The following is a 24,596-nucleotide window of genomic DNA, read 5'->3' on the forward strand; positions in this document are numbered from 1 at the left end:
AAGTGATTAAAATAAACAGAAGTATGTTTTAATGACAGCAAAAAGCATCAGAGCTAGGGGAAAAACATTTCTTTTCACCCCCTCAGTTTCAGCCGATAAACGTGAGGCCCAGAAATCGCGGGTGGACCAAATTCGGCCCTAAGAACCGGCGGGCCATTGTTGTCCCGGCCACGGCGGCCACTTATCGTCGGTCAGAAACTGCCTGGGGTTTGGGTTTGGCCCGGAGGGTTGTTCTGTAGCAGCGAAGCCTTTGGAAACAATCCCACCGATCCAAGCGGGGCTGGGCGGATGAAGCCGGGCTACAGGGGCACAGGCAAGAAGTCCCCTCGCCGCCCGACGCCTCAAGGACCAGCTCTGGGCTCAGGCCGGGACCACCCACGCAGCCCCCCGCGTCCGGGGACCCAGGCGGGGAGGCACGGCCCTCACAACCCCAGCGGAAAGGCCACCCGCCCCCCCCCCCCCCCCCCAAGTAAGAGCCCAGAGGCCCGAGGCCGGCGGCGTCCCCGCGGCGGCCCCGGCCCCGCGCCCCTGCACTCACCCGGCGCCCCGCCGCGCTGCCTGCGAACCCCGAGCCCCGCGCCGACGCCCACAGGCCTCCAAGCCTGCGGCCCAGACACGACCGCCGAGTCCTTCCCGCGAGCCCCCCCACACGTAACCCCAACGGCCGGCCCGGACCCCGCAAAAACCCGGCACCGACCGCAGGCCTCAGTCTTCGGACGCGCAGGCCCGGGAACCACGTGACCCGCCCCGCGACGCCCCCCTCCCGACTCACCGCCGCCCCGCCCCCCGCCCGCACGCGCCCCCGGCCACGACCCGCTGGCCTCCGTGTTGAGCCAGCGGGCCCACGAAATCCCGACCGGGCTGCGGCGGGGCCCGGGGCCGCGCACGGGTACGCGGGCGCGCGCGCGGAGACGCCCACACTCGCCTCGCGCTTGGCGACGAAGGACAAAGAGAAGGGGCGCAACCCGAAAGCGTCGGTGGCCGTGCGAGTGCGAGTACGCGTGCGCGAGAGAAAGACGCCTTTGTTTTTTCTTTTTTCTTTTTTTTTTTTTCCGGTCAGCTTCACTCAAGGAAGGGGCCTTCGTACTACATTTCCCAGAAGGATCCGCGGCACGTAGGCGCCCGGCCGGCTGAGGAGCGCTGGTTGCCTAGAGACGCGAGGGCGACCGCGTGCCCAGGACCGAGTTGTGTGAACACGCTTTTGGGAAAAACGTAAAAGATCACGATTTAGGCGGCGCTTAGGTGGCTCACTCGGTTATGCGTCTGACTGAGGCTCAGGTCATGATCTCACGATCCGTGAGTTCGAGGCCCGCATCGGGCTCTGTGCTGACATCTCGGAGCCTAGAGCCTGCTTCGGATTCTGTGTGTCCCTCTTTCTCTGCCCCTCCCCTGCTCACGCTCTGTCTCTCTGTGTCTCAAAAAGAAACAAAAACATTATAAAAAAAAAAAAAAAGATTACGATTTGAAACACTGGAAGCCCAAATCTATCAATACGTTAAAAAAGAAGAGACAATTGGTTTAAGAATCCAACTGAGGAAATAAAAAAAACTTTTATCCATACGTTTATATTAAGTAGATAGGAATTAACAAAAAAAATAAAGCTGATCCATAATTCATGTGGGGAAAGTTCTAAATAAGTCACTAGCCTTACAGAGAGAAGGAAAGGATGATAAAAAGAGAACCACCACAGACATACAGGAAATTGAATGAGAATCCTCTCTATGCTAAGAAATTTGAAATTAAATGATTCTCCTGGGATGGATGTGTCAAATTCAACTCAAGAAAGGAGAAAAACACATCATGGATAAAAATGAGGACAATTTCAGAGATTATCTGTCAAAAAGCACCAATCATTGACTTTCTGGGGAGTTCTTTCAAACATCCAGTGATTACAGAATTCTTACACATAAAAATTTCCAGAGGAAACAGAAGAAGGAACTGTTTCTATTTATTAGGCAGCATAAAGACACCAAAATCCACATGTATGACTTGAAAAGGAAGCTCAGACAAAACTTGGTTATGACTACCCATGCAAAAATACTAAGAGGGGATCCTGGGTGGCTCAGTTGGTTGGGCATCTGACTCTTGATTTTGACTCTGGTCACGATCACCCGGGTCGTGGGATCAAGCCCCATGTCTGGCTCTGCACTGACGGTGCGGAGCCTCCTTGGGATTCTCTCTCCCTCTCCAACTTCCCCTCCCCTGCATACATGCTCTTTCTCTCTAAATATAAATAAACATTTTACAATTACATTCCAGAGTTTTAAAAAATAGGGGCGCCTGGGTGGCGCAGTCGGTTAAGCGTCCGACTTCAGCCAGGTCACGATCTCGCGGTCCATGGGTTCGAGCCCCGCGTCAGGCTCTGGGCTGATGGCTCAGAGCCTGGAGCCTGTTTCCGATTCTGTGTCTCCCTCTCTCTCTGACCCTCCCCCGTTCATGCTCTGTCTCTCTCTGTCCCAAAAATAAATAAACGTTGAAAAAAAAATTTAAAAAAAAAAAAATAAATAAATAAATAAATAAATTAGAGGGGCACCTGTGTGGCTCAGTCGGTTGAGCGTCCAACTCTTGATTTCGGCTCAGGTCGTGAGCCCAGGGTCATGGCATTGAGCCCTGCATGGGGCTCCACGTCAGGCTTTGTGCTGAGTCTGGAGCCTGCTTAAGAGTCTTTCTCTCCATCTGCCCCTCCCCCTCCCCCCTCAAAAAAGAATAAAAAAAGAACAAATTAGAAAAAATCGTTAGCTGCTTTAACATAATTTTAAAAATAGATAATAACCATAAAGCTAGTATGCTGTTTAATGTTGGAACATCAGGAGGAGTTAGTGGCGAGATATGAATAATTAAGATCAAGATTTTAAAAACTGGACTAATATTTGAAATGCAGAACATACAGGTAACGTGTCTGCTGAAGTGTATATATTTCCACACAATTTGGGGTTTTGTTTCGTAGACTGTCAATTATCCTTTGCCCATTTTTCTGTCGGGTTATCTTTTTCTACTAGATTCACGGAGTTGAATGTATATTGTTTACAAATCCTCAATATGCAACATGTTTTAATTTTTTTGTTTAATTCATTGTCTTTGAACTTAGATTATAAACATGTTGGTCCCTTGGATTTTAGTTTTGACATTATAAAATGTATCTAGATTTTCTTTTATGGGTTCCTTATGTGTCTCGTTGAGAAGTCTTTCTCTTGAAAGAGAAAACAAAAAGAAATATTTCTCCATTTTGTTAACGTAAAATATTTCCTTGTATTAATTATCTTCTAACAGTTTCAGCATTTTGGCTTGACACTTAAGTTTTAATCTTTCTGGAGTTGTGTGTATGCGTATAGTGCGAAGTATTGATCTCATTTCATTTTGTTGCCCTATGGGAAGCTAATTTCCTGACTCCAAGGGTATTCGTTTGCTAGTGATAGAGCAGGCAGTTAGCTGGAGGCAAGGGTGGTGAGAAACAGGTGACACGTTAGAAGCCGAGGGCACAACATCCTTTGTGGTTTTCAACATCTTGGCCTTGTGGCTTCTAACACCCTGGGAGCTGACAGACCAAGAGCCACAGGTGCAAGACACGTGCTCTCCTCTTCAACTTCTGCCCAGCATCACCCCCCCCGCCCCGGGTTTATTATAGTTCACGCGTTTGGCGGTTTCAGCCCCCTCCCACCTCGCCTCCCCGTGGGGAAAGATGGCCATGACAGTTCCAGCAAGAACCTTGTAGGAGCCAGAACTCCCCCTCCCAGGGGAGGGGAACAACCTCAGTCGGAGACTGCCCTACCTGTGACCCGTCGCCAATACAAAACTTCAGTGCAGGTGCCACCCTGGACCTGCCCGCCCTCCCTTCCCAAGAGTGGCCTGTCCTCAGCAAGCTGCTTTGTGCTTGATCCCTTCCTTCTGGCCCTCTTTATTTGAGCAGGATCCCCACGCAAATATTTTGAGGGGAATCCAAGAACCAAGACTCCACAGACACAACGCAGACCCTCTCAGCAGTAGCACGGGGGCTGCCACAACAAATACCACAGGGTGGGACGAACAACAGAAATCTCGTGTGTCAAGATTCTGGACGTGAAAAGTCCGAGGCTAAGGCGTTGGCAGGTTTGGTTTCTTCCAAAGACTCCGTCCTTGGCCTGCAGGTGGCTGTGTCCTCACATGGCTGTCCCTCCGTGTGTGTCTGTGTCCTAATCGCCTTTCTTACAAGGACACCAGTCATTTCCAGATTGGGGTCATCTATATGACTGAGTTTTACCTGAATTTCCTCTTTAAAGCCCCTGTTTCCAAATACAGTCACTTCCTGAGGTGCTGGGGGTTGGACTCTAACATAAGAATTTGAAAGGGGGGCGCAATTCAGCCCAAAACACCAAGTATCAAACAACCCATTCTTTCTTCAATACTTACAAATTAATTTCTTTTATATCCCAAGTTCCTATATGCCCAAGTTACCCTTTCTGGAATATTTTCTGTTCCATCTGCCTATTAGTCTATCACTGTGTGAGTACCACAATGTTTTCATATTCTAGCTTAAAAAAACCTCCTGTATCTGGAAGGGAAACTATTCTACCTGTGCTTGTTCATGATGATCTTGCATAGTTGGAGACCAGTAAGCTTTCCTGTAAATGATAGAATCTGTCCCATTTCAAGAAAGAAAATTCTTTTATTGTTCTCATTGGAATTCTATTAAATGTATATTTTGCAAGAATTAATATTTTCATTATACTGACTTGACTCTATCAATATAGTATATCTTTGGGGTGCCTGGGTGGCTCAGTTGGTTAAGCGTCTGACTTTGGCCCAGGTCATGATCTTGCCACTTGTGAGTTCGAGCCCCGGGTAGGTCTCTGTGCTGACAGCACAGAGCCTAGAGCCTGCTTCAGATTCTGTGTTTCCCTCTCTCTCTACCCCTCCCCACTCACAGTCTGTCTGTCTGTCTGTCTCTCTCTCTCGAAAATAAATAAAAATTTAAAAAAATTTTTTTAAACACTTTGAAATTTTCAGTTCTTTTTTTAAATGTTTTTTTTTTTATTTTTGAGCTAGAGAGAGCAGAAGCAGGGAGGGGCAGAGAGGGAGAGAAAGAAACCAAGCAGGCTCCATGCTTTTGTCAGCACAGAGCCTGATGTGGGCTCGAACCAACAAACTGTGGGATGATGACCTGAGCCAAAATCAAGATCCGGACCCTTAACTGACTGAGCCACCCAGGCACCCTAAATTTTTTCAGTTCTTTTATGAATGTTATTGTTTTATTCATAAATTCTGCTTCTGTAAGTTTTTAAGAGACTTATTCCTAGATAGTTTTCATTTTATTTTATTTTTTTAGTTTATTTCTTTATTTTGAGAGAGATGGTGAGTTGGGAGGGGCAGAGAGAGAGAGGGAGAGAATCCCATGCAGACTCTGCCCTGTCAGCACAGAGCCTGACTTGGGGCTCAAACTCACACAACTTTAAGATCGTAACCTGAAGCCAAAACCAAGCTTTGGAGGCTTAACCAACTGAGCCACCCAGACACGCTGATAGTTTTCATTTTATTTTATTTTTTTTTAAATTTTTTTTAACATTTATTTATTTTTGAGACAGAGAGAGACAGAGCATGAACAGGGGAGGGGCAGAGAGAGAGGGAGACACAGAATCGGAAGCAGGCTCCAGGCTCTGAGCCATCAGCCCAGAGCCCGACGCGGGGCTCGAACTCACAGACCGCGAGATCGTGACCTGAGCCGAAGTCGGACACTCAACCGACTGAGCCACCCAGGCGCCCCATCATTTTAAATTCAACATTGTACCAGATGTATTCCTAAGAAGCTTCTCAATCCTAATGATATAATGAAGTTTTTTTCCCCTAGTGTATTTTCTTACTTGCTATTAAACACACTATGGACTGAATATTTGTGTTCTTTCAAAATTCCTTTGTTGAAATCACAACCCAGGGTGGCTATATTTGGAGATGGACATCTAAGGAAATTAAGGTTAAATGAGGCTGTCTTCATCTCGCACACCGAAAATACAATAGCAGAGCACACACAGAAAAACCGCTACAGATACTCCTATTCGAAACCGGGGACAACAGTCCCCACCCCGCAGTCATTGGTCTACAGAAATGCCTAATTCCTACTAAATACATGTTACCAGCTCGCCCTTTAGGGTTTGGTCCTGTTCTCTTGGAGTTCTTCCTAGCTCTTGGCTGCGCCCTCTGGACCTTGATTCTGCCATCTGAGTCATCCTTCCTTATTAATAAAAACTGATCCATGTTTGCAAGAAGAAATCCTTCTCAGTCTCTTCCTGACCCCAAAAGTTGGCAGTCCTAAGAGCTCCTTTTATTTTGCGTAGGGTTCGTCCTTTTTAGTCAAAGTTGACATTGCTGTTTAAAACTTTGTGGTTTGGGGGCACTTGGGTGGCTCAGTCATTTAAGCGTCCAACTTCAGCTCAGGTTACAATCTCATGGTTCATGGGTTCAAGCCCCACGTCGAGCTCTGTGCTTACAGCTCAGAGCCTGGAACCTGCTTGGGATTCTGTGTGGCCGTCTCTCTCTCTCTGCCCCTCCCCTGCTCATGCTCTGTCTCTCTCTCTCAAAAATAAATAAACATTCAAAAATTAAAACTTATTGTGTACATGTATGTATTTATATCACTTTTCAGATTACAATTTGATTTTTCTCCCATTTTCTTTTTTGCTGTGAACACTACAATCAGTCATACCATAATTTTATCCTGTCTTTTTCCACTAACTTTGCAATTTTACCTTTTTTTTTTTTTTTTTTTTTTGGTTTTTTAACTAGACATTCATGAATCTCACGACAACTCTTTGGTTAGCATGTCTCCAACTCAAGTAATGGAAAATACTCTTGGGAATTGAAGTTGTAATAAAATTTTCTTCAAAATGATTTTCTACCAGATCTGCAAGCAGGTTCTTAGAACTCACCAGCTGATGCTATGGCTTATCTCATTGAAGGCTTGACTTCTATTCTTAAAAAGAGGAGCTCCCAAATTTCTGTTTTTTTTTTTTTAATGTTTACTTATTTACTTATTTTGAGAGAGAGAGGCAGAGAGAGAATCCCAAGCAGTCTCCACAATCAGCTCAGAGCCAGACATGGGGCTCAATCCCATGAACCCATGAGATCATGACCTGAGCTGAAATCAAGAATCAGATGCTTAACCAACTGAGCCACCCAGGCACTGCCTACTCCCCCCACCCCCATTTCTGTTTTAGGAGTATTTTGGTAGAGAAGGAGTTTAGTAATTATAAATATGCATTGTTGCAGGGGATACATAGGAAGTGGGAGCGGGGACATTGTGGGCTTTTTATGTATCAATTAGGCAAAAGCCACATCCCCAGGTATTCCATTTGAGGGCATTAGGTATGTCAGGGCAAAGGCAACATTGAGAAGGTCTGACTTTATCTAAAAAGTCTCCTTGGGGCAGCTGCGGGCTTAGTCAGTTAAGCGTCCGACTTCGGCTCAGATCATGATCTCACGGCTCATGGGTTCGAGCCCCCTCATCGGGCTTTGTGCTGACAGCTCAGATCCTGGAGCCTGCTTCGGATTCTGTGTCTCCCTCTCTCTCTGCCCTTCCCCTGCTCATGCTCTGTCTCTTTCTCTCTAAAAAATAAAATTTAAAAAGCCTCCTTTCCCCATGTTCCCATAACACTCTCCCCATGTTCCTTCAAGCGCTCAGCAACAACCTATGACTTTGGACTCTGTTAATACTCTCCCCAAGGGCCCTTCAGGGTTTCACTACTATTTTCCTCTAGAGTCTTCCAGATTCTGCTGACCACCCAGTGCCAAGGCCAGTAGCACCCCACTTGTAGACCAAATTTCTATTCTAATCACAACTGCTACCTAAGATATCACCCTCAAAACCCTAGCACACATAACAACAAAGATGTTATTCTCTCTGGCCAGAAAGGTTTGGCCAGGCAGTTTCTGGCTCAGGATGTTGCATGCAAAGCTGTTTGGTGGCTGGAGCTGGGAAGATGGCATTGAAGAATACGGCATCTCTCTCTTCATGTGGCCTCAGAACCCGTCTACGTTGTTTCTCTTTATGGACTCTCAGGGGTACCCCTAGCATCACAGCCTGAAGGACTGCTCACGTGGCAGCCCAGAGCTTCAAGAATAAGTACTCCAGGCAGGACAGCAGAAGCTGCACTGCCTTTCCGGTATGTGTGTGTGTGTGTGTGTGTGTGTGTGTGTGTGTGTGTGTGTGTGTATGTGTGTGTAGGGGGCACGCAGCAGCCCTCCACCACATTCTGGTGGCTACGGCGACCACCAGCAAACAGAACTCTCGGTGGGAGGGGTGGCTCAGCCACACTGTAGAAGAGGAGGTGAGAAGGGGCTGGCTCTTGGCTACAGCCATCTTTGGAAAGCAAAATCTACCACATATGTAAAAAATGGCCAATTATCAGTAATTTCACATAATTCGGCCTAAATGGACATATACAGATGTGTACATGGGAAAGCTTGGATTCCATTTTATTCAGAGAAGTTTCATCTATTAGGCTGGCCTATAATATGTTTTTCTATGGTCTCTATCCAGATTTGGTGTGAAGTTTATACTAGGATTGTAAAATGAATTTAGGAGTAATCTATCCTTTAAACTTTTCTAATACTGGGGTGCTTGGGTGGCTCAGTTGGTTAAGCATCTGAGTCTTGATTTCAATTCAGGTCATGATCTCACGGTTCATGAGTTCAATCTCTGCATCGGGATCTGTACTGACAGCGTGGAGTCTGCTTGGGATTCTCTCTCCCTTTCTGCCCCTCCCTTGCTCATGCACTCTCTCAAAATAAACGAACACTAAAAAATAAAATAAAATTTTCTCATACCGTTGTATAACACAATGATGATCAAGTCCGTCAATGTTTTGTACAGTTTTACTGTTCAGTAACCTAAGCTTGCTACATTTCATTGAGGAACATTTTAACTACAATGCAATTTCCTTATTTGTTACTGACTTAGTAAGTCTTGCTTTTTCAGCTTGGTCAATTTTGGCCATGCAAGAAAATGGAGAAATTTGCAAGAAAATGGAGAAATTTTATCTAATTTTTCATATTTAGTGGCACATGGTTACCCTTAGTATTCTCCTATAATTTTAAAAAATATGAATTATCTGTATTTATGTCCTCTTTTCATCTAACATTAGTTACAAGTTCTCAAGTTCTTTCTCATGAATGTTCATGACTCTGTCATCCAATCTGAGAAACAAGAAATTACAAGGAATTTGCAGCTTCTATTTGCTGCTCCTCTGCACAGACACCAACACAAATATTTCAGTTATCGTCCTTTCTTTTCTGGTTCATCATTTTATCACAGATTACATGCCTGCCTAAATAATATGTAATTCCATTTCACTTTAATTTGGCCTTCAACAATGAGATTCTGCATAGCCTTCTGAGAGTGACTTTTATCACTCAGTATTATGTATCTAATACTTGGACATGTGGTTTATGCAGTTGTAGTTGTGTCATAGTACTTAATATTCCATTGACTGTATATAATATTCATTCCCCTTTTACATCTTTAATAGACTTATTTCGATTGAAACTTTTATTGAGACAATTGTAAATTCACCTGCAGTGTAGAAAATAATAGAAAGAAATCCCTTACACACTTAGCCCAGTTTACCCCAATGTTACCATTTTGCAAAACTATAGTGCATCACAGTCAAAATACTGGCATTAATATGGTCCACAGTACTTATCAAGATCTCTCCAGTTTCACTTACACCCGTGTTCATGTATTAGGTTCTACTCAGTTTTACACCTGTGTAGGTTAATGTATCCATAATCACAGTCATGATACTGAACAGTTCCAACACCACAAGTTTTTTTTTTTACATGCTGTGTTTTAATATATTTTTTAATGGATTTATTTTATTAAATCGCATTTTGTAAAGTTTCTGGTATGCAAAAAATAGCATTGATTTGGATATATTGACCTGATCTGATGAATCATTTTTTTTATTATTTAGAAATTATTTGATACTGATGCAAAGTTTTAAAAAATCACATAATTATAGAATTCACAGAATAGTGAAGAATTCCTAAATACATTTTACCTATATTCCCCAAATGTTAACATTTTACCATGTCTGCTTTCTCTATATAAGAACATATTTTTCTGACAGACATAATTCCTCTACACTCCTGAACTCTTCAGTATTTCCAAGAAAGTCATTCCATTATCTAACCACAGTAAGTTATCAAATTGAGAAATCGAACATAAATGCAGTTCTATTATCAAATACACAAAACTTGTTCAAATTCCATCAGTAGTCCTAATAAAGTCCAAGAGACAAAAGGTGGCTTCAGTATCCCTGCTTGCTCGCTCTCTCCCTCTCTCAAGATAAATTAAAAAAAAAACAAAACAAAAAAAAAAAAAAAAAAAAAAAAAAGATAATCATTGTCTTTTTAAAAGTTTATTTATTTTGGGAGAAAGGGAGAGAGAGAGCAGGGGAGGGGCAGAGAGAGAGAAAGAGAGAACCTCACGTAAGCTCCTGGTTATCAGCACAGAGTCCCATGCAAGGCTCTATCCCATGAACCATGAGATGATGACCTCAGCCAAAATCAAGAGTTGGATGCTCAACCGACTGAGCCACTCAGGTGTCCCAAAGATAATCATGTTTAAGTGAGGTCATTGGGATGGGCCCTAAGCCTATATGACTGGTATCCATATAAAAAGGAGAAATCTGGACACAAATATAGACACGCACAGGGAGAAAATGATGTGAAGAGGCCAAGGAATGGACAAGCCAAAGAGCGCAGCTAGCAACAAGATTCTTCTTTCTCAGCATCAGAGAGAACAACTCTGTGGCCCCTCGTTTTCAGACTTCTGACCTCTGGACCCATAACACAGCAAGTGTCTGTTGTTTAAATCACTCATTTTGAAGGACTTTGTTATGGCAACCTAGCAAATGAATAAAGGTCTCTGCACTGGAAAGCAGGGTGCTGCTGCAGCAAATACCTTAAAACATGGAAGCAGGGCACCTGGGTGGCTCAGTCAGTTAAGCATCCGACTTCAGCTCAGGTCATGATCTCACGGGTGGTGAATTCAAGCCCGGCATCAGGTCAGCTTGGGCTCTGCACTCTCTCTCCCTCTCTCTGTATCTGGTGGGATTCCCTCTCTCTCTCTCTGCCCCTCACTCACTCGGCACACTCTCATAAAAAAATAATTATATATTTTCATGTGGAAGCAGCTTTGGATTTGGCAGAGGATGGCACCTGGTACGAAAAACCTGGAGGGCCTTCTGAAGACGCTGTTGGTAGAAACATGGAAGTCCAAGGTACTTCTGGTGTCAGGTAACAGTGAGGAACATGGTACTAGAAATTGGAGAAGAAATGGTTTTTGTAATGAAGTGACAGAGAACGTGGCTAGACTGTGTTCTAGTGTGTTGTCAAAAGCAGAACTTAGAAACAATGAACTGGAATGCTTAGCGGAAGAGATTTCTAAGCAGAGCGTTAAAGACCTGGCCCGACTTCTTGCTGCTAATAGTACAATTTGGGAGGACAGAGATACGCTGAAGAACCAATTGTTAAACAAATTTGGAAGACCCTCAATTTACCCATACTGCAAAAAATGCAAAAGCACGCTCTGGAGAGAACAAGGATGTGGCAGAACAGCAGAGATATTAGGTGTGGGACTGAATCCATCAACCGACTCAGCAGAAATGTTACCAGCTTGGACTGACGGGGACAGAGACGGGTTGAAATGAAGGAAAGTCGTTGGATGTCTGGGGTTCTACAGGCAGAAAAACAGGCTGATAGACGTATCTAGATGTGCACACAGGTCAGAACGACCTTGAGGGCAGAACCACCTCCTCGGTCCCAGAGGGTGAAGCCACCTTTTCAATTCCAGAGGCGGGGCCGCCATCCAGGATGAGAAGCAGGGCCACCACCCCAGTGGGCTCAGAAGACAGAGGATTTAGCCAAGGAGAATTATTCTCAGGCCTTAAAATCTAATGGAATTTGCCCTATTTTGGACTTGCTTAGGCCTCACAACTCCTTTTCCTGACTTCTCCCTTTTGGGATGGGAAGGTCTATCTTGTGCCTGTCTGATCACTGTTCATTGGAAGCTGAGAACTTGTCTGATTTCACGTTCCCAAATGGAGAGAAATGTTGCCTCGGGACAAAGCTACCCCAAGTCTCACACACATCTGATTTAGATGGTATTTAGAGGAGTCTTTCAAGTTGAGCTCCCTTGCTTGCTGGGTGAATTAAGCCTTCAGGGGGTTTGGGGCGGGGGGGGGGGGGGGGGGGTATGTACTTTGCATATGAAAAGAACACGGATTTGGTGAGGGGGAGCAAGAGGGCAAATTTATGGTTTGAATTGCGTCCATTCAAGAAAGACGTATTGGATTCTTAGCCTCCAGTACCTCAGGATGTGAAGTTAATTAGCAAGTTTCTTTATGGAAATAATCACGTGAAAATTAGATAACAAGAGTGAGACTTAAGCCAACGACTGGGATCCTTAAGAGAACAGATTTGGGCACAGAACTGGTAGTATTGAGCCCTGGGGTGTTGGCAGAATAAACCTGCTCTTGCAAGGTTTTCTCTTCCACTTTTTCAGGGAGGGAAAGGGGCCCTACATCAGGAGTTGGCAGGTTTCCTGGGCAACAGTATCTGTCACAGCTCTGCCATTGTAGTTAGTGCAAAAGCCGCCAGACAACACACAAACGATTAGGCCTGGCAGTGTTCCAACAAAACTTGATTTATGGATGCTGAAATTTGAATTTCAAATAATTTTTTCAATTCGTGAAGTAGTTTTGATCTTTTTGCAGCCATTTAAAAACATAAAGACTTCTTGGCTTGCCAGCCATACAAATACAGGCAGCAAGCTGCATGTGACGGGTGAGCTGTAAGCTTCCAACATCCAAGCTACGTATTTCTAGAGCCTCTAGTGACGTCTGCCAGGAGTTTGCTAGGCCGAGTCCTCAGGCTCCTGTCAGCTATCAACACACAAAATCATCAAGAGACAACTTTTCCTAGACCAATACTTGTTTACATAAGGGATCAGCGAGTACGTGAAATGGACGGCTTACTTCAGCAAGACAAATGTCACAGTTAATACTCTTCCTTGAGAAGAGATTTCAGGGCTTCACGTCTGTCACTGCTTAAGGGCTAGTATGACCAGGAGTAGCCACCCCACCCCGTCTATTTCTTCATAAATTAAAAATTCTTCTTTGGCAACAGTCCCTCAGTGTTCCCAAAATCTAATCATCAGGGGTTACAAGGTTCTTGGTGTCCACAAGGACACTATTTCATACTATGGGCTAACAGGTTTCCATACTGGAATGTAAACAGAATCTGATTTTCTTCTTGACTCAGGAAGAGAGAGAGACCAGACGGCGAGTGGGGGAGGGGCAGAAAGAGAGGGAGGCACAGAATCCGAAGCCGGCTCCGAGCTGTCAGCACAGAGCCTGAAGTGGGGCTCGAACCACAAACCGTGAGATCATGACCTGAGCTGAAGTCGGACGCTTAACCGACTGAGCCACCCAGGCACCCCGGAAATTCACTCTCCTTGAGGCGCCCAGGTGGCTCAGTCGTTAAACATCTGTCCGACTCTTGATTTAGGCTCAGGTCATCATCTCCTGGTTCGTTGGGTTCAAGCCCCAAGTCCGGGTCTGCGCTGAGTGTGGAGCCTGCTTGGGATTCTGTCTTCCTGGCTCTCTGCCCCTCCCCCACTCACAATCTCTCACTCTCTCAAGATAAATAAATATTGAAGAAAAGAAATAGGGCATCTGGGTGGCTCAGTCAGTTGAGTGTCTGACTTCGGCTCAGGTCATGATCTCTCGGTTCCTGAGTTCAAGCTCCATGTCAGGCTCTGCACTGGCACTGTGGAGACTCCCTGCGATTCTTGCTCTTTCCTCTCTTCTGCCCCTCCCCACTTGCGCTTCTGCTCTCTCTCAAAATGAATGAATAAACTTAAAAAAAAATTAACTCTCTTTAACTTTAGCAGAAAAAAACACTTTTACCGGAGAGGAGGAAGCACACAGGCCAGCAAAGCAGGTGCAAAGAGAGACAGCACCCAGAGTTATTCTGGGAAACCAGGAGGGCAGGAGGAATTGATGGTCTCAACTCTGGGGCAAGAGTAAGTGAGTTTCCACACTTCCCTTCTGGTTCATGTGACACTGAATGTGAGGCTCAAAATCTAGCAAAGATCCAGCAATGGCTGATGAACAGATGCCCGGAAAGACGCCAACTGGACAACGCACACGAGAGGTGCTTCTGCAGAGAAAACTAGTTGTGCTCTTACCCGTGAACAGACACCGTACTGCTAACATATAATCCACGTTCGTTCCAATGAGTTCTCTTATGCAGCAGCCGCGTAATAACTGCCAGACCCACTTACGTAGATTGGTGAGTGAGTCAACCCATTTAGGGAGCAGTATCTTTTCATTATTAAAACCCACATTATTTCTGTCATATTGCTAAGAAATGAAGAGACAATACTGATATTTAGCATTTAATATGGAGAATATCGGGGGGATGTTATTCCACAAGCTACCAAATATATGTCTAACAAGTTACGTTAAAAAATAAAATACCAAAAATTTTTAAAAATGCTATTCAGTGTTACTCAGGAAAGTCACACTAAATATCTCTCAACCCTCAGAATATGTTCCTTGCCATTTTCCTCCACCGCTTTATTTACATATCAAAATAAAAATCAACTTTATACTCCACCATGAAAAAATCTACCATTTATAATTGAGGTTTTCTTCAATCTAAAACATAGCTTCAAATCTGGAATGTGACTCTCCACATATAACATTTTCTATGGGACAATGCTTTTCCAATTTATTAAATTTAGAAGGTTTTAAATACGAATTCTCTGAATTTTATCTTCATAATGACACCACCGCATCTGATGTCACTGTTCCTCACTCTTTCAGTTCTTGTCTACAGAGACTTGTAGGACTTACTTCTCAAAGCTTTTGACCATTCTTCCAAATACGACCGTCTCTCTCGGACTCAATCGGCAGGAGTGTATTTTTAGGACTTCCCGCTTAATGCATCCCACCCATATTATCATTTAGTCTCCTGAGGATCAACTTCTATGAGAGAGTTTCTAACATCTACTTCACTTCAATTTCTCACTTGTGAGTTTTTCGATGTATACGAAGCCCTGAATTCCAACAGAAGGACTTCCCGCATTCGGAGCATTTCCACGGTTTCTCTCCTGTATGAACTCTCTGATGTTCACTGAGGGACGACTTCTGGGTGAAAGCCTTCCCACATTCACTACATTTAAAAGGTTTCTCTCCTGAATGAGTCTTCTGGTGTATCTGAAGTGAAGCCTTCCTAGGATAGGCTTTCTCACATTCGCTGCATTCATAGGGCTTCTCTGTTGAGTGAGTCCTCTGGTGTATAATTAGCTGTGATTTCCCACAAAAGGCTCTCTCACAGAAACTACACTCATAGGGTCTCTCTCCTGTGTGTGTTCTCCTGTGTATAACGAGGTAGGATTTACTGCTGAAAGCCTTCCCACACTCACTGCACCCGTAGGGCTTCTCCCCTGCATGTGCTCTCAGATGCGCAGTGAGCTGCTCCTTCCTACCGAAGGCTTTCCCGCATTCACCGCACTGATAAGGATTGTTTCCTGTGTGGATTCCCTGGTGAACAACAAGTTGTGTCTTCATATTGAAGGCTTTCCCACAATCACCGCACTGGTAAGGTTTCTCACCTGTGTGCATCCTGACGTGAACCAGGAGGTAGGACTTGCTCCTAAAGGCTTTCCCACATTCGCTGCACTTATGGGGCTTCACTCCCGTGTGAGTCCTCTGGTGTACAACGAACGGGGACTTCAAACTAAAGGCTTTCCCACACTCGCCACATTCATAAGGTTTCACTCCTGTGTGGCTTCTCTGGTGTAAAATGAGCTGTGATTTCCAGCTATAGGCTTTCCCACAATCACTGCAGCCGTAAGGTTTCCCTCCCGTGTGAATTTCCTGATGGACGATGAGCTGTGACCTGAAAGAGAAAACTTTCCCGCACTCGCTGCAGGAGTAGGGCTTCTCTCCCGTGTGGACTCTCTGGTGAGCATTGAGGTTTGACTTCGCACTGAACGCCCTTTCACATTTCGTGCATTCGTAAGGCCTCTCTCCCGTATGAATTCTCAGATGGACGATCAGCTGTGATTTACAACGAAAAGCTTTCCCACATTCGTTACACACACAGTTTTTTTCTATACTGTGAGCTCTTTGATGCTTAAGAAAATACGATTCTTCGTATCCATGAAACTTATCAGGATTTTTTCTCAGACAGTTTCTGGTTGAACCTGAGTTTTGTGTCAAACTTCTTCCATGTGTGTTATACTTATGGATTCTCTGTCTTGAAGAAACATGGGTTCTGCTCAGATTAAGTTTTCCAAATGCACTACAAGCATAAGTTCTCTCAACATTTTCAAGCTCATCTGGATTTTTCTGGTACCATTCTTTCCAATCTTCTAAGAAAAAAATACATATATATATTTTTAATCATCACATGTAGCTGATATCAAATTAGTTTTAAAACTGCCACGAAATGAGTCTTTTTTTGATAACAGACCTCAGACACTGGTTCGAAAGAAATACTGGCCAAGTGTACATGCCTTCTTTCTGAGCTGGGGAGCACGAGGAACGACGTCAAACCAAGCCCATTACGGAAATACGGGTGGCAAATTAGCAGTGATTAAAAATGGTTTTTTAAGTTTATTTGTTTTGAGAGAGAGAGAGAGTACATGAGCAGGTGAGCAGGGGAGGGGCAGAGAGAGGGAAAAGAATCCCAAGCAGGCTCTGCACTGTCAGTGCAGAGCCCAACGTGGGGCTCAAATTCATGAACCTCGAGATCACGACCTGAGCCAAAACCAAGGGTCAGACACTTAACCGACTGAGCCACCCAGGTGCCCCCAAAATGGCTTTTAACACAGAGGCTTACAAAGCTTAGCCTGCACTTAGGAGCCAATGTCATTTATCTGATATCGAAATGTCATTATTACAGATGCTTATTATTCAAAGAGTGAACTGAGACAATACAGAGTAACTAGGGTATAATATTCAGACAGGTACAACGAGACACTAAAAGACTGAGTTAGCAGGGCCCCTGGGTGGTTGAGTGTCCAGCTTGGGCCCAGGTCATGATCTCACAGTTCATGAGTTGGAGCCCTGTGTCAGACTCTCTGCTGTCAGAGCAGAGCCCATTTCAGATCCTCTGTCCCCCTCTCTTCCTGCCCCTCCCCCACTTACACTCTCTCTTTCAAAAATAAATATTTTAAAAAAGTGAAAATTAAAAAAAAATAGAAGATTGAGTCAGCCACACGAAAATTAAAGCAAGAGCATTTCAAACCGAAGGAAAAGCACATACAAAGTTCTTGAGAAGGGAACCTGCTTGGCATAGTTAAGGAACAGAAAAAATGGGGCACCTGGCTGGCTCAGTCAGTAGAGCATGAGACTCTTGATCTCAGGGTTGTGAGTTCAAGCCCCATGTTGCATGTGCTTACTTTAAATAAAAATTAAAAAAAAAAAAAAAAAAGAAATAGAAAAAGGTCAGGATAGTTAAAGCCCACTGAATGAATAGAGTGAGGCAGGAACCAAACAGGCAAGGCCATGACAAAAAGTTTTCATCTTACCAAGGGGTTTTAATTAGAGGACATCTTGATTCGTGTTCTGCTTTTAAGTACATGTATCTATGAGAGACAGAGAGAGAGTGTGCATGTGGGGGAGGGACAGAGAAAGAGGGAGACACGGAATCCAAAGAAGGCTCTGAGCTGTCAGCACAGAGCCTGATGTGGGGCTCGAACCCACGAACCGTGAGATCATGACCTGAGCCGAAATCAAGAGTTGGATGCTTAACCGACTCACCCCTGTTCTTTTTTTTTTTTTTTCAGAAAACATTTTTTGAAACATTTTTTGGGGGAGAGAGCATGTGTGAGAGTGGGGGAAGGGCAGAGGGGAGAGGATAGTGGGGAGAGAGGGAGAGAGAATCCTCCACATGACACAGGCCTCAATCTCATGACCCTGAGATCATGACCTGAGCTGAAATTACCAGTTGGGACACTTAACTGACTGAGCTACCCAGGCCCCCCTTTCATGTCATGCTTTTAAAAGATGTTTGGCTGTTAAGTAAAAAATGAAGAGAAGGGCTGACAGACCAACGAGAAAGCCGCTGTAGTAAGGCAGGAAGACGTTGATAGTGGCTCAGACTGAACTCTGGAGCTGAGCAAATGTAGAACATACACAGACACAGAACCAAGAAAACCTACCAAAGGACTAGATGGAGGAGAAGCTGAGAAGGGGACGCTTTACTAACTCCAGATTGTAGGCTTGAGAAACAGGGTGCTGCCCTTGCAGAGGGAAAACACTGAGAGACCCATGTTTGGAGGAAAAACGAAGGACTTTGTTTTGAATCTTACTACACTTGAGATCCCAGTCAAATATCCAAATGAAGACAGTAAGCAGGCACACAGACCACAGATCAGTGCTCAGTGAAGAGGGGGCTGATCTCCATGCTGTGATGGACAGGACCCCCTGTCCATCCGCTCCAGGGCAGGGGTACCAAAACAGCCCTGGAGCGGATGACACTGAAGGCCGCACAGCGATGAGGCCCAATCACGCCATGGTGAGTGTGATGTCCACACAGGGCGCCTGGAAAGAAGTGGCAGGTGTGGGTCAAGCACTCATCGGGGTACAGCCTCATCATCCCACGACAGCTTCACACTGTGGAATCATCAGGAGCCCTCCTGCTTCCTGAGGACCTCCCGCTAAACCCTCTCTCCCTGTTCACGTGGAAACAATTTGGAGTATGGTTTGTACCTCAAAGCGGGCCCACTAAACTCAAGAATGGGGGGATGGGGTGATAATACCAAGACCAATGGCTAGAAGAGAGGACTTCTCAGGCTTGAAGACATGTCCGGACAATTTTTGGTTGTTGTTACTGGCTTAACAGAATTAGTCAGGGGAAAAAAAAAAAAAAAACTAACCGGAAACTTGCGAAGTTTTGAAGGGAACCTGAGCCTGATCTGATAACAGCCTATGATTTTTTAGCCCTAAATACCCCCAAATCTGCACCAACAGACACGGGCCATTCTCCCCAAGCCTTATCTCACCAGGGGCTGCACAGGACAAAAAGAGAAGACTGAACAGGGAAATTACACCAATGCCAGGGCAAGAAGTCTTCCTTGACTTCTTTTTCCCAAGGAGGAGAGTGTGTGACAGACCAGTGATGACTGCCATCCCTCATCCACCCCTCTGGAAAGAGAAGCTTTCACCATAGCTTCCAGTTCCTTCCCCACTACTGCATGTGTCTGGAACAGACCGTCGATCTTTTCACCCCATCACTTCAGATCGTGAGGCCACAGCCACACCTGTCTGCTGATACCACACACATCTCAAGAAATTCTGGACTTGGGACTGGACTCAGGTCCAGGACAAGAACACGTACCGCTCCCCGGAGAAGCGATGACCGTGTTTCATGTTCACATTCGTGCATTTAAAGGCGTCCAGGTGGCAAGAAGGCCAGTGTGATGAAAACCCAGAGGCAGGACTCCAGCACACACTGTTCACTACACTCCCAACGGTACTGCCCTCCTCCCGAGCACCAGCCCTGACCGGGGAGGACAGGGTCCACGTGGTGCTCCACCAAGCTCTGCCACCCCACCCCTGCCCCCCGGCTAGTTCAGACACTGCCATGTCAACTGTAAGAAAACATGCTGGCAGGCTTTGAGAAAAATTATGGGGACTGATGAAAGGGATTTTCAGGAAAAAACCAGGGCTTATCCAGTGACTGTGTCTTCATGTGATGCCCGGCATGAAGGTACCCACCTGGGCAGAAGAAAAGTATAACATCTGAGGGTGAGAAAAGGGACACACGTGGCACGTTGGTCCCTGACATCACCGAGCTTCTGCACTGAGCCACTGTGGAGCTGCCATCCGGTGCCAGACAAGAGTCACTCGAAAGTATAAATACTTTAATGTTTACTCAGATTGAATCTGGGATGTAAGATACTTGTGTATTTCCTCAAACTAGTGACAGGGACGTTTATGAAAATAACTACAGCAGGAACAGCTGAAGAAAAGACTAGAGTTCTCAAATATGGCTAAGAATCTGAGCTGTCCACGCCTGGGAAAATACTGATCCTGTCTGGGTGACAACTGAGGACATAGGAGCTATAGAGACACCACCAAAGGTTAAGCTACTAGCAAAAACAGAGGCAGAACTGATATTAGCAAAGGAGAAGGGAGACGGGGCACCCAAGGAGAGCCTGCAGAGCCGGGTCGTGGTAGTTCAAGTGCAACAGCAGCAGTAATCAAAGAGAGGAAGGCACAGAGGAAGCGTTCCTTCCCAGTTCTGCTGCTGAGAATGAGTGAGGAAGCCCGGCTCTCTTATGAGCATTTACAGCCAGGAAGAGAGGGCGGAAGAAAGAGGACAAGGATGTCCACAGGATGCTACAACACGGGGGAAAGAAAGCTTAAATCCTCAGAGTGCAAGAGACTTTCAGTCGTTACAATATCGGCAGGAAAGAACAGGTAAATTTGGGAGACTCTGTATGACTCCAAAGGGAAGAGGAAGGAGCCAGGAAATGTAAGGTGACAAAATCACTTAATGACACAGGTGAGTCTGTGGTAGGTTTTGGAATCCTTTTAAGAAAAGTGCCCAAGAAAGCAACAGTTGTAATCAAGGTGACCAGTTTGAGAAAAGGAAGCACTGAAATAACGCAATACAATGATGCTGAGCAAAGGACGAAAAGACTGAGGGCTTTATCTGTGGAAGGAAGAGAGGAAGTACACATAAGGAGAGCAGAGGGCATGAAGTCACACAAAAGGAGAGGAGAGAGGACTGTTCAGAGGCTGGGATGGCTGAGGCGGCCCTGGACCATGGGGGGAAGGAAACTAACCCAGAAAGCATCTGAGCAGAGTGCAGATAGGAAGGGCATGCCTGCCCCTCAGAGCTAAGAGACAAAAACCCACACGTGGACAGAGCAATGGTCCCTTCCTTTCCTGAGGAGCTAGCTTGTGGGCCCATCCCGAGTGCCCCCCATGGTTCAAGGGCTTCAAAGGAAAGTTTCTGCACAACACGGCCTAAGTGCAAGCTGTGCTTCACACCCCCACCCACATCTTCCTGGTTCCCACTCACCCACCTGGACAGCTCTGACGGGAAACTTTGGCATTTATTATCCATGGCTCCTCTCCTTGCTCCAACTTGAAGATTAAATCAGGTTTGGTACCATGATACCCTGTTGATGGAAAATCAGAGGATGTGGGCCGAGCCGCTAGGAACTCAGGGGTCTGGAACTACAAAGTGAAACTGCTCACTTGCACTTGGGGGGAAGATTACAGTTAGGAGATGAGGGCCAAATAGGGACTAGGAGCCTTTGACCTCCAAAGTTCAAGTCCATAATCATTAAGTACTTTAGAGACCTCAGGGTAGATAAAGAAAAGAAAAAAGGATGGCAATTTATAATTCGTGATCGGAGTTCAACAAAGAAGCTGCACTTACCCACAGACACCAGGTGGCTATAGTTCTCCAGTATCACATCCCTGTACAGGTACTTCTGCGCAGAATCCAGTAACTGCCACTCATCCCAGGTGAACTCCATAGATATATCCTTGAATGACAACAACCCCTGTAATAATATACATCCCATTCAATCGGATGCCACTGCATTAGGTGATGTGGACAGATGTACAAGAGCTGGGAAAGGAGAAATGTTCCTCCATAGACTGACTGCCTCCTGTGCCCAGTTCAGCACAGGCTTTTAGAATAAAACCAAACCAAAACAAAAAAATTTTTGAGCTTCCATATTCAAAATACTGTTTTTGATCCTGAAAATATCAGGATGAACACAACCAGCTTCCGCCTTCAAGAAGCTTTCAGTCTTGTAGAGGGAAATAAACATCTATACATGTATATGAAACAGGTGTTTCAAATCTTTGATAAAAAAAAATTATCCAGGATACATTTTGCCCAGGAATGGAGAGAACAATTCTAAACACATGGGAAGGGCTACCCTCCAAAGTAGCCGTCATCTTCACAGCTACTCAACCCATCTTGAGTCTCAGAGGGAGTGAGAGCCTGGCACCATAAAAAAAATTAAATAAATAAATACATAAATACATAAATAAATAAATTAAAAAACAAGGGGCCCAGCAGCACGTGGGTGGCTCCATTGGTTAAGCATCCAACTTCAGCGGCTCAGGTCGTGATTTCACAGTTTGTGAGTTCGAGCCCCATGTCGCACTCTCTGCTGACCGCCCAGAGCCTGGATCCTGCTTCAGATTTGGTCTCCCTCTCTCTCTGCCCCTCCCCCATTTGTGCTCGGTCTCAAAAAAAAAAAAAAAAAAAAATTAAAAATTTTTTTTGATTAAAAAAAGAAGGGATCCATTACTGAGGCCAAGCAGGGTTCCCTCCAGCAGACTCTGGGCCTGGAGCTCGTGTTGCGGAGCTGAAGACGACGGAGAGCCACCGTGGGTGGGCGTGGGCTGGCAGTTCTGTGTGAGCCGTAAGCGCGAACTACCCAGTAGGCTCGTAATAAATCCTTTCATGGGACCAAAAAAGTACTGATCGTTCAACAAGCATTTATGAGTCACCGACAGTGCCAGGATTGTCCCAGGTGCTGGGGGCTCAGCAATGCACATTGGGTTTCTGTTCCTTCAGGGGGAGGTGACAGTAAACCTGTAACTACCCACCAAGCAGGTGGGGACAGCGCTCTGCCAAGACTCAAGCAGGGTAAGGGGACAGAGTTCAGGAAGCAGGCATAGGAAGATGGAGTGATCAGGGAGCCCTCCGGTGAGGCAACGTTTGGCAGAAACCCAAGCGATGTAGGAAGGAATGTCAAGATTTCTGCAGGAAGAGCCCTCCAGGCTACATGAAAACTAAGACACAGTCCTGCATGGCTCAAAGGGAATGGTAAGGTCTTGGGGTTCCATTCCAAGAGAGGAGGGGCCGTCGGAAGGCCTCAGACAAGAGCAGAGTGATCTGACTCACACCTGACAGCATTCTCCCTGCCACGGAGGAGGGAGGGTCCTGGATCTGGGAGCGATGAAGGTAGCTGGCATCAGAGTGAGAGCACTGGAGTAATAAGTAGTGGTTGGGTTCTGGGCATCAAGTGAGAACAGAGCCAGATGACATCCTGGTGGGTATGACACGGCCAACAGAGAAGGGTGCTGAGGAGGACGGCAAGGACGCGGCCCTTTAACAAGGCGAGGATGCCTGAGGGAGAAGAAACGAGGGGAACGAGAGGCTGGAGAAGCAGCCGGACACAATTCCCTGAAGCAGGCCACTGGGGGAAGGGCGGGAAGGAAGAGGCAGTGTGGATGTCCACTGAGCCCAGTCAGAAGGAACTGGTCTGTGTTCAGGGATTTCAGTGAACCAGGAATCTGGTACATTGCACTCTGGGAACTCCTAAAGATGAGGATTCTGGAGCACTCTGCAAAGGCAGTGGAGAAGTGACACCCAAAGATTCCTGAACTTGATCCCCCTTGACAAGATCCCAACCCAACAGCGCTGCCTGCAGGAAGACCCTGCAGTGGGAAGAGACAGTGAATTCTGGGGGGAACTTGCAGAGATGAGTAACAGAGAATCGCTTCACAGCATGGAAATACAGGGCGGGGCCCGTCTCAGGCTCCAAGCAACCGCGTTGGTGCTGGGCACGGACCACCTGACAACAGGAGCTTCTCTGGTCTCAGCAACTGATCTTCCAACCCAGGAGGAGCCTCCACAGGAAGTGGGAGTAAAGAGATGAGCCCTCCCATCTCTCCTCCGCAGCCTGAGTCGGGCGAGAAGAGGAGGCGGGAATAGAGCATAGACTGGACTCTCCAATGTCTGAAAGTGACCAGAGAATCACGAATGCTCGCCGACACAACCGCCGGAGCCAAGGACAGGGAGAGTTGACAGGCATATCTGAGGTTGTGATGGAGAAAAATGAGGCCGTGACTTCCTGCATCCAGATCAAGCCCAGGCCACTCATCAAGCCAGCAACTTTATGACGGAGGAGAAACCAAAGCAACGCACACCAAAGTGACTGTGTAAAAGCTACGGCAGGGCCACAAGAGTGAACAGGGACCAAAATGGCTGAGTGTGGACACAGGATGGAAGAAAAAAGGTGCAGAGCAGAGAGTGGAGGCAAGCCATGAAGCTTATTTTAAGCTTTTTACTATATTTTGAGCTTGATGAGAATAAAAATAAAATACAAAGAAACTATTTTAAAAAGCTTTTATTGGCCAAGCCTGGTCAAGAAACGCAGGAATTAAAAAAAAGAAAACTATTATGATCAGTCCATAACTCTGAGATTGTTAAATTCATGAGATTATTATACAGAGGCAATTCTACCATAATGTGACAGGTACGCTGCAAAAAATCATCACTATGCTAAGTCACACAGCAAACTCACGGGGATTATGGGGAGAATGGGGTTGGGGCACAAACACCTTTGTCAGCAACACATAAAAATGAACACCAGGAACCTACCAAAAACAGAAGTTTTATGAAATACATAAAATATATAAAATGACAACATTTATGAAATATATAAAAATATTTCTTTTATTTAAGAAATATATAAAATGACAATATAGCACTTCACTTTGCAAGACCTGGTGTTTGGATGTCAGAGGGGCTGCAGCTGATCATAAAATAGTGGAAAGAGGCCTGTCTGA

The 24,596-nt window shown here is 45.6% G+C and overlaps 1 protein-coding gene across 1 annotated transcript in view; it reads right to left on the reverse strand.

Annotated features, from left to right (window-relative positions):
• The window catches only part of ZNF84 (zinc finger protein 84), a 59,109-nt gene that overhangs the window by 26,773 nt on the left and 7,740 nt on the right, over positions 1-24,596 (reverse strand). The window contains exons 3-7 of the mRNA XM_086683336.1: positions 21,439-21,565; positions 21,080-21,175; positions 15,064-16,411; positions 1,088-1,148; positions 773-931 (exon numbers count right to left, since the gene is read on the reverse strand). Coding sequence (XP_086539462.1) covers positions 773-931; positions 1,088-1,148; positions 15,064-16,411; positions 21,080-21,175; positions 21,439-21,565 — 1,791 coding nt within the window. The remainder of the gene's footprint in view (positions 1-772; positions 932-1,087; positions 1,149-15,063; positions 16,412-21,079; positions 21,176-21,438; positions 21,566-24,596) is intronic.

Source organism: Puma concolor, chromosome D3 (assembly GCF_028749965.1).
Source record: "Puma concolor isolate L17-30 chromosome D3, mPumCon1.1.hap2, whole genome shotgun sequence".
NCBI lineage: Eukaryota > Metazoa > Chordata > Mammalia > Carnivora > Felidae > Puma > Puma concolor.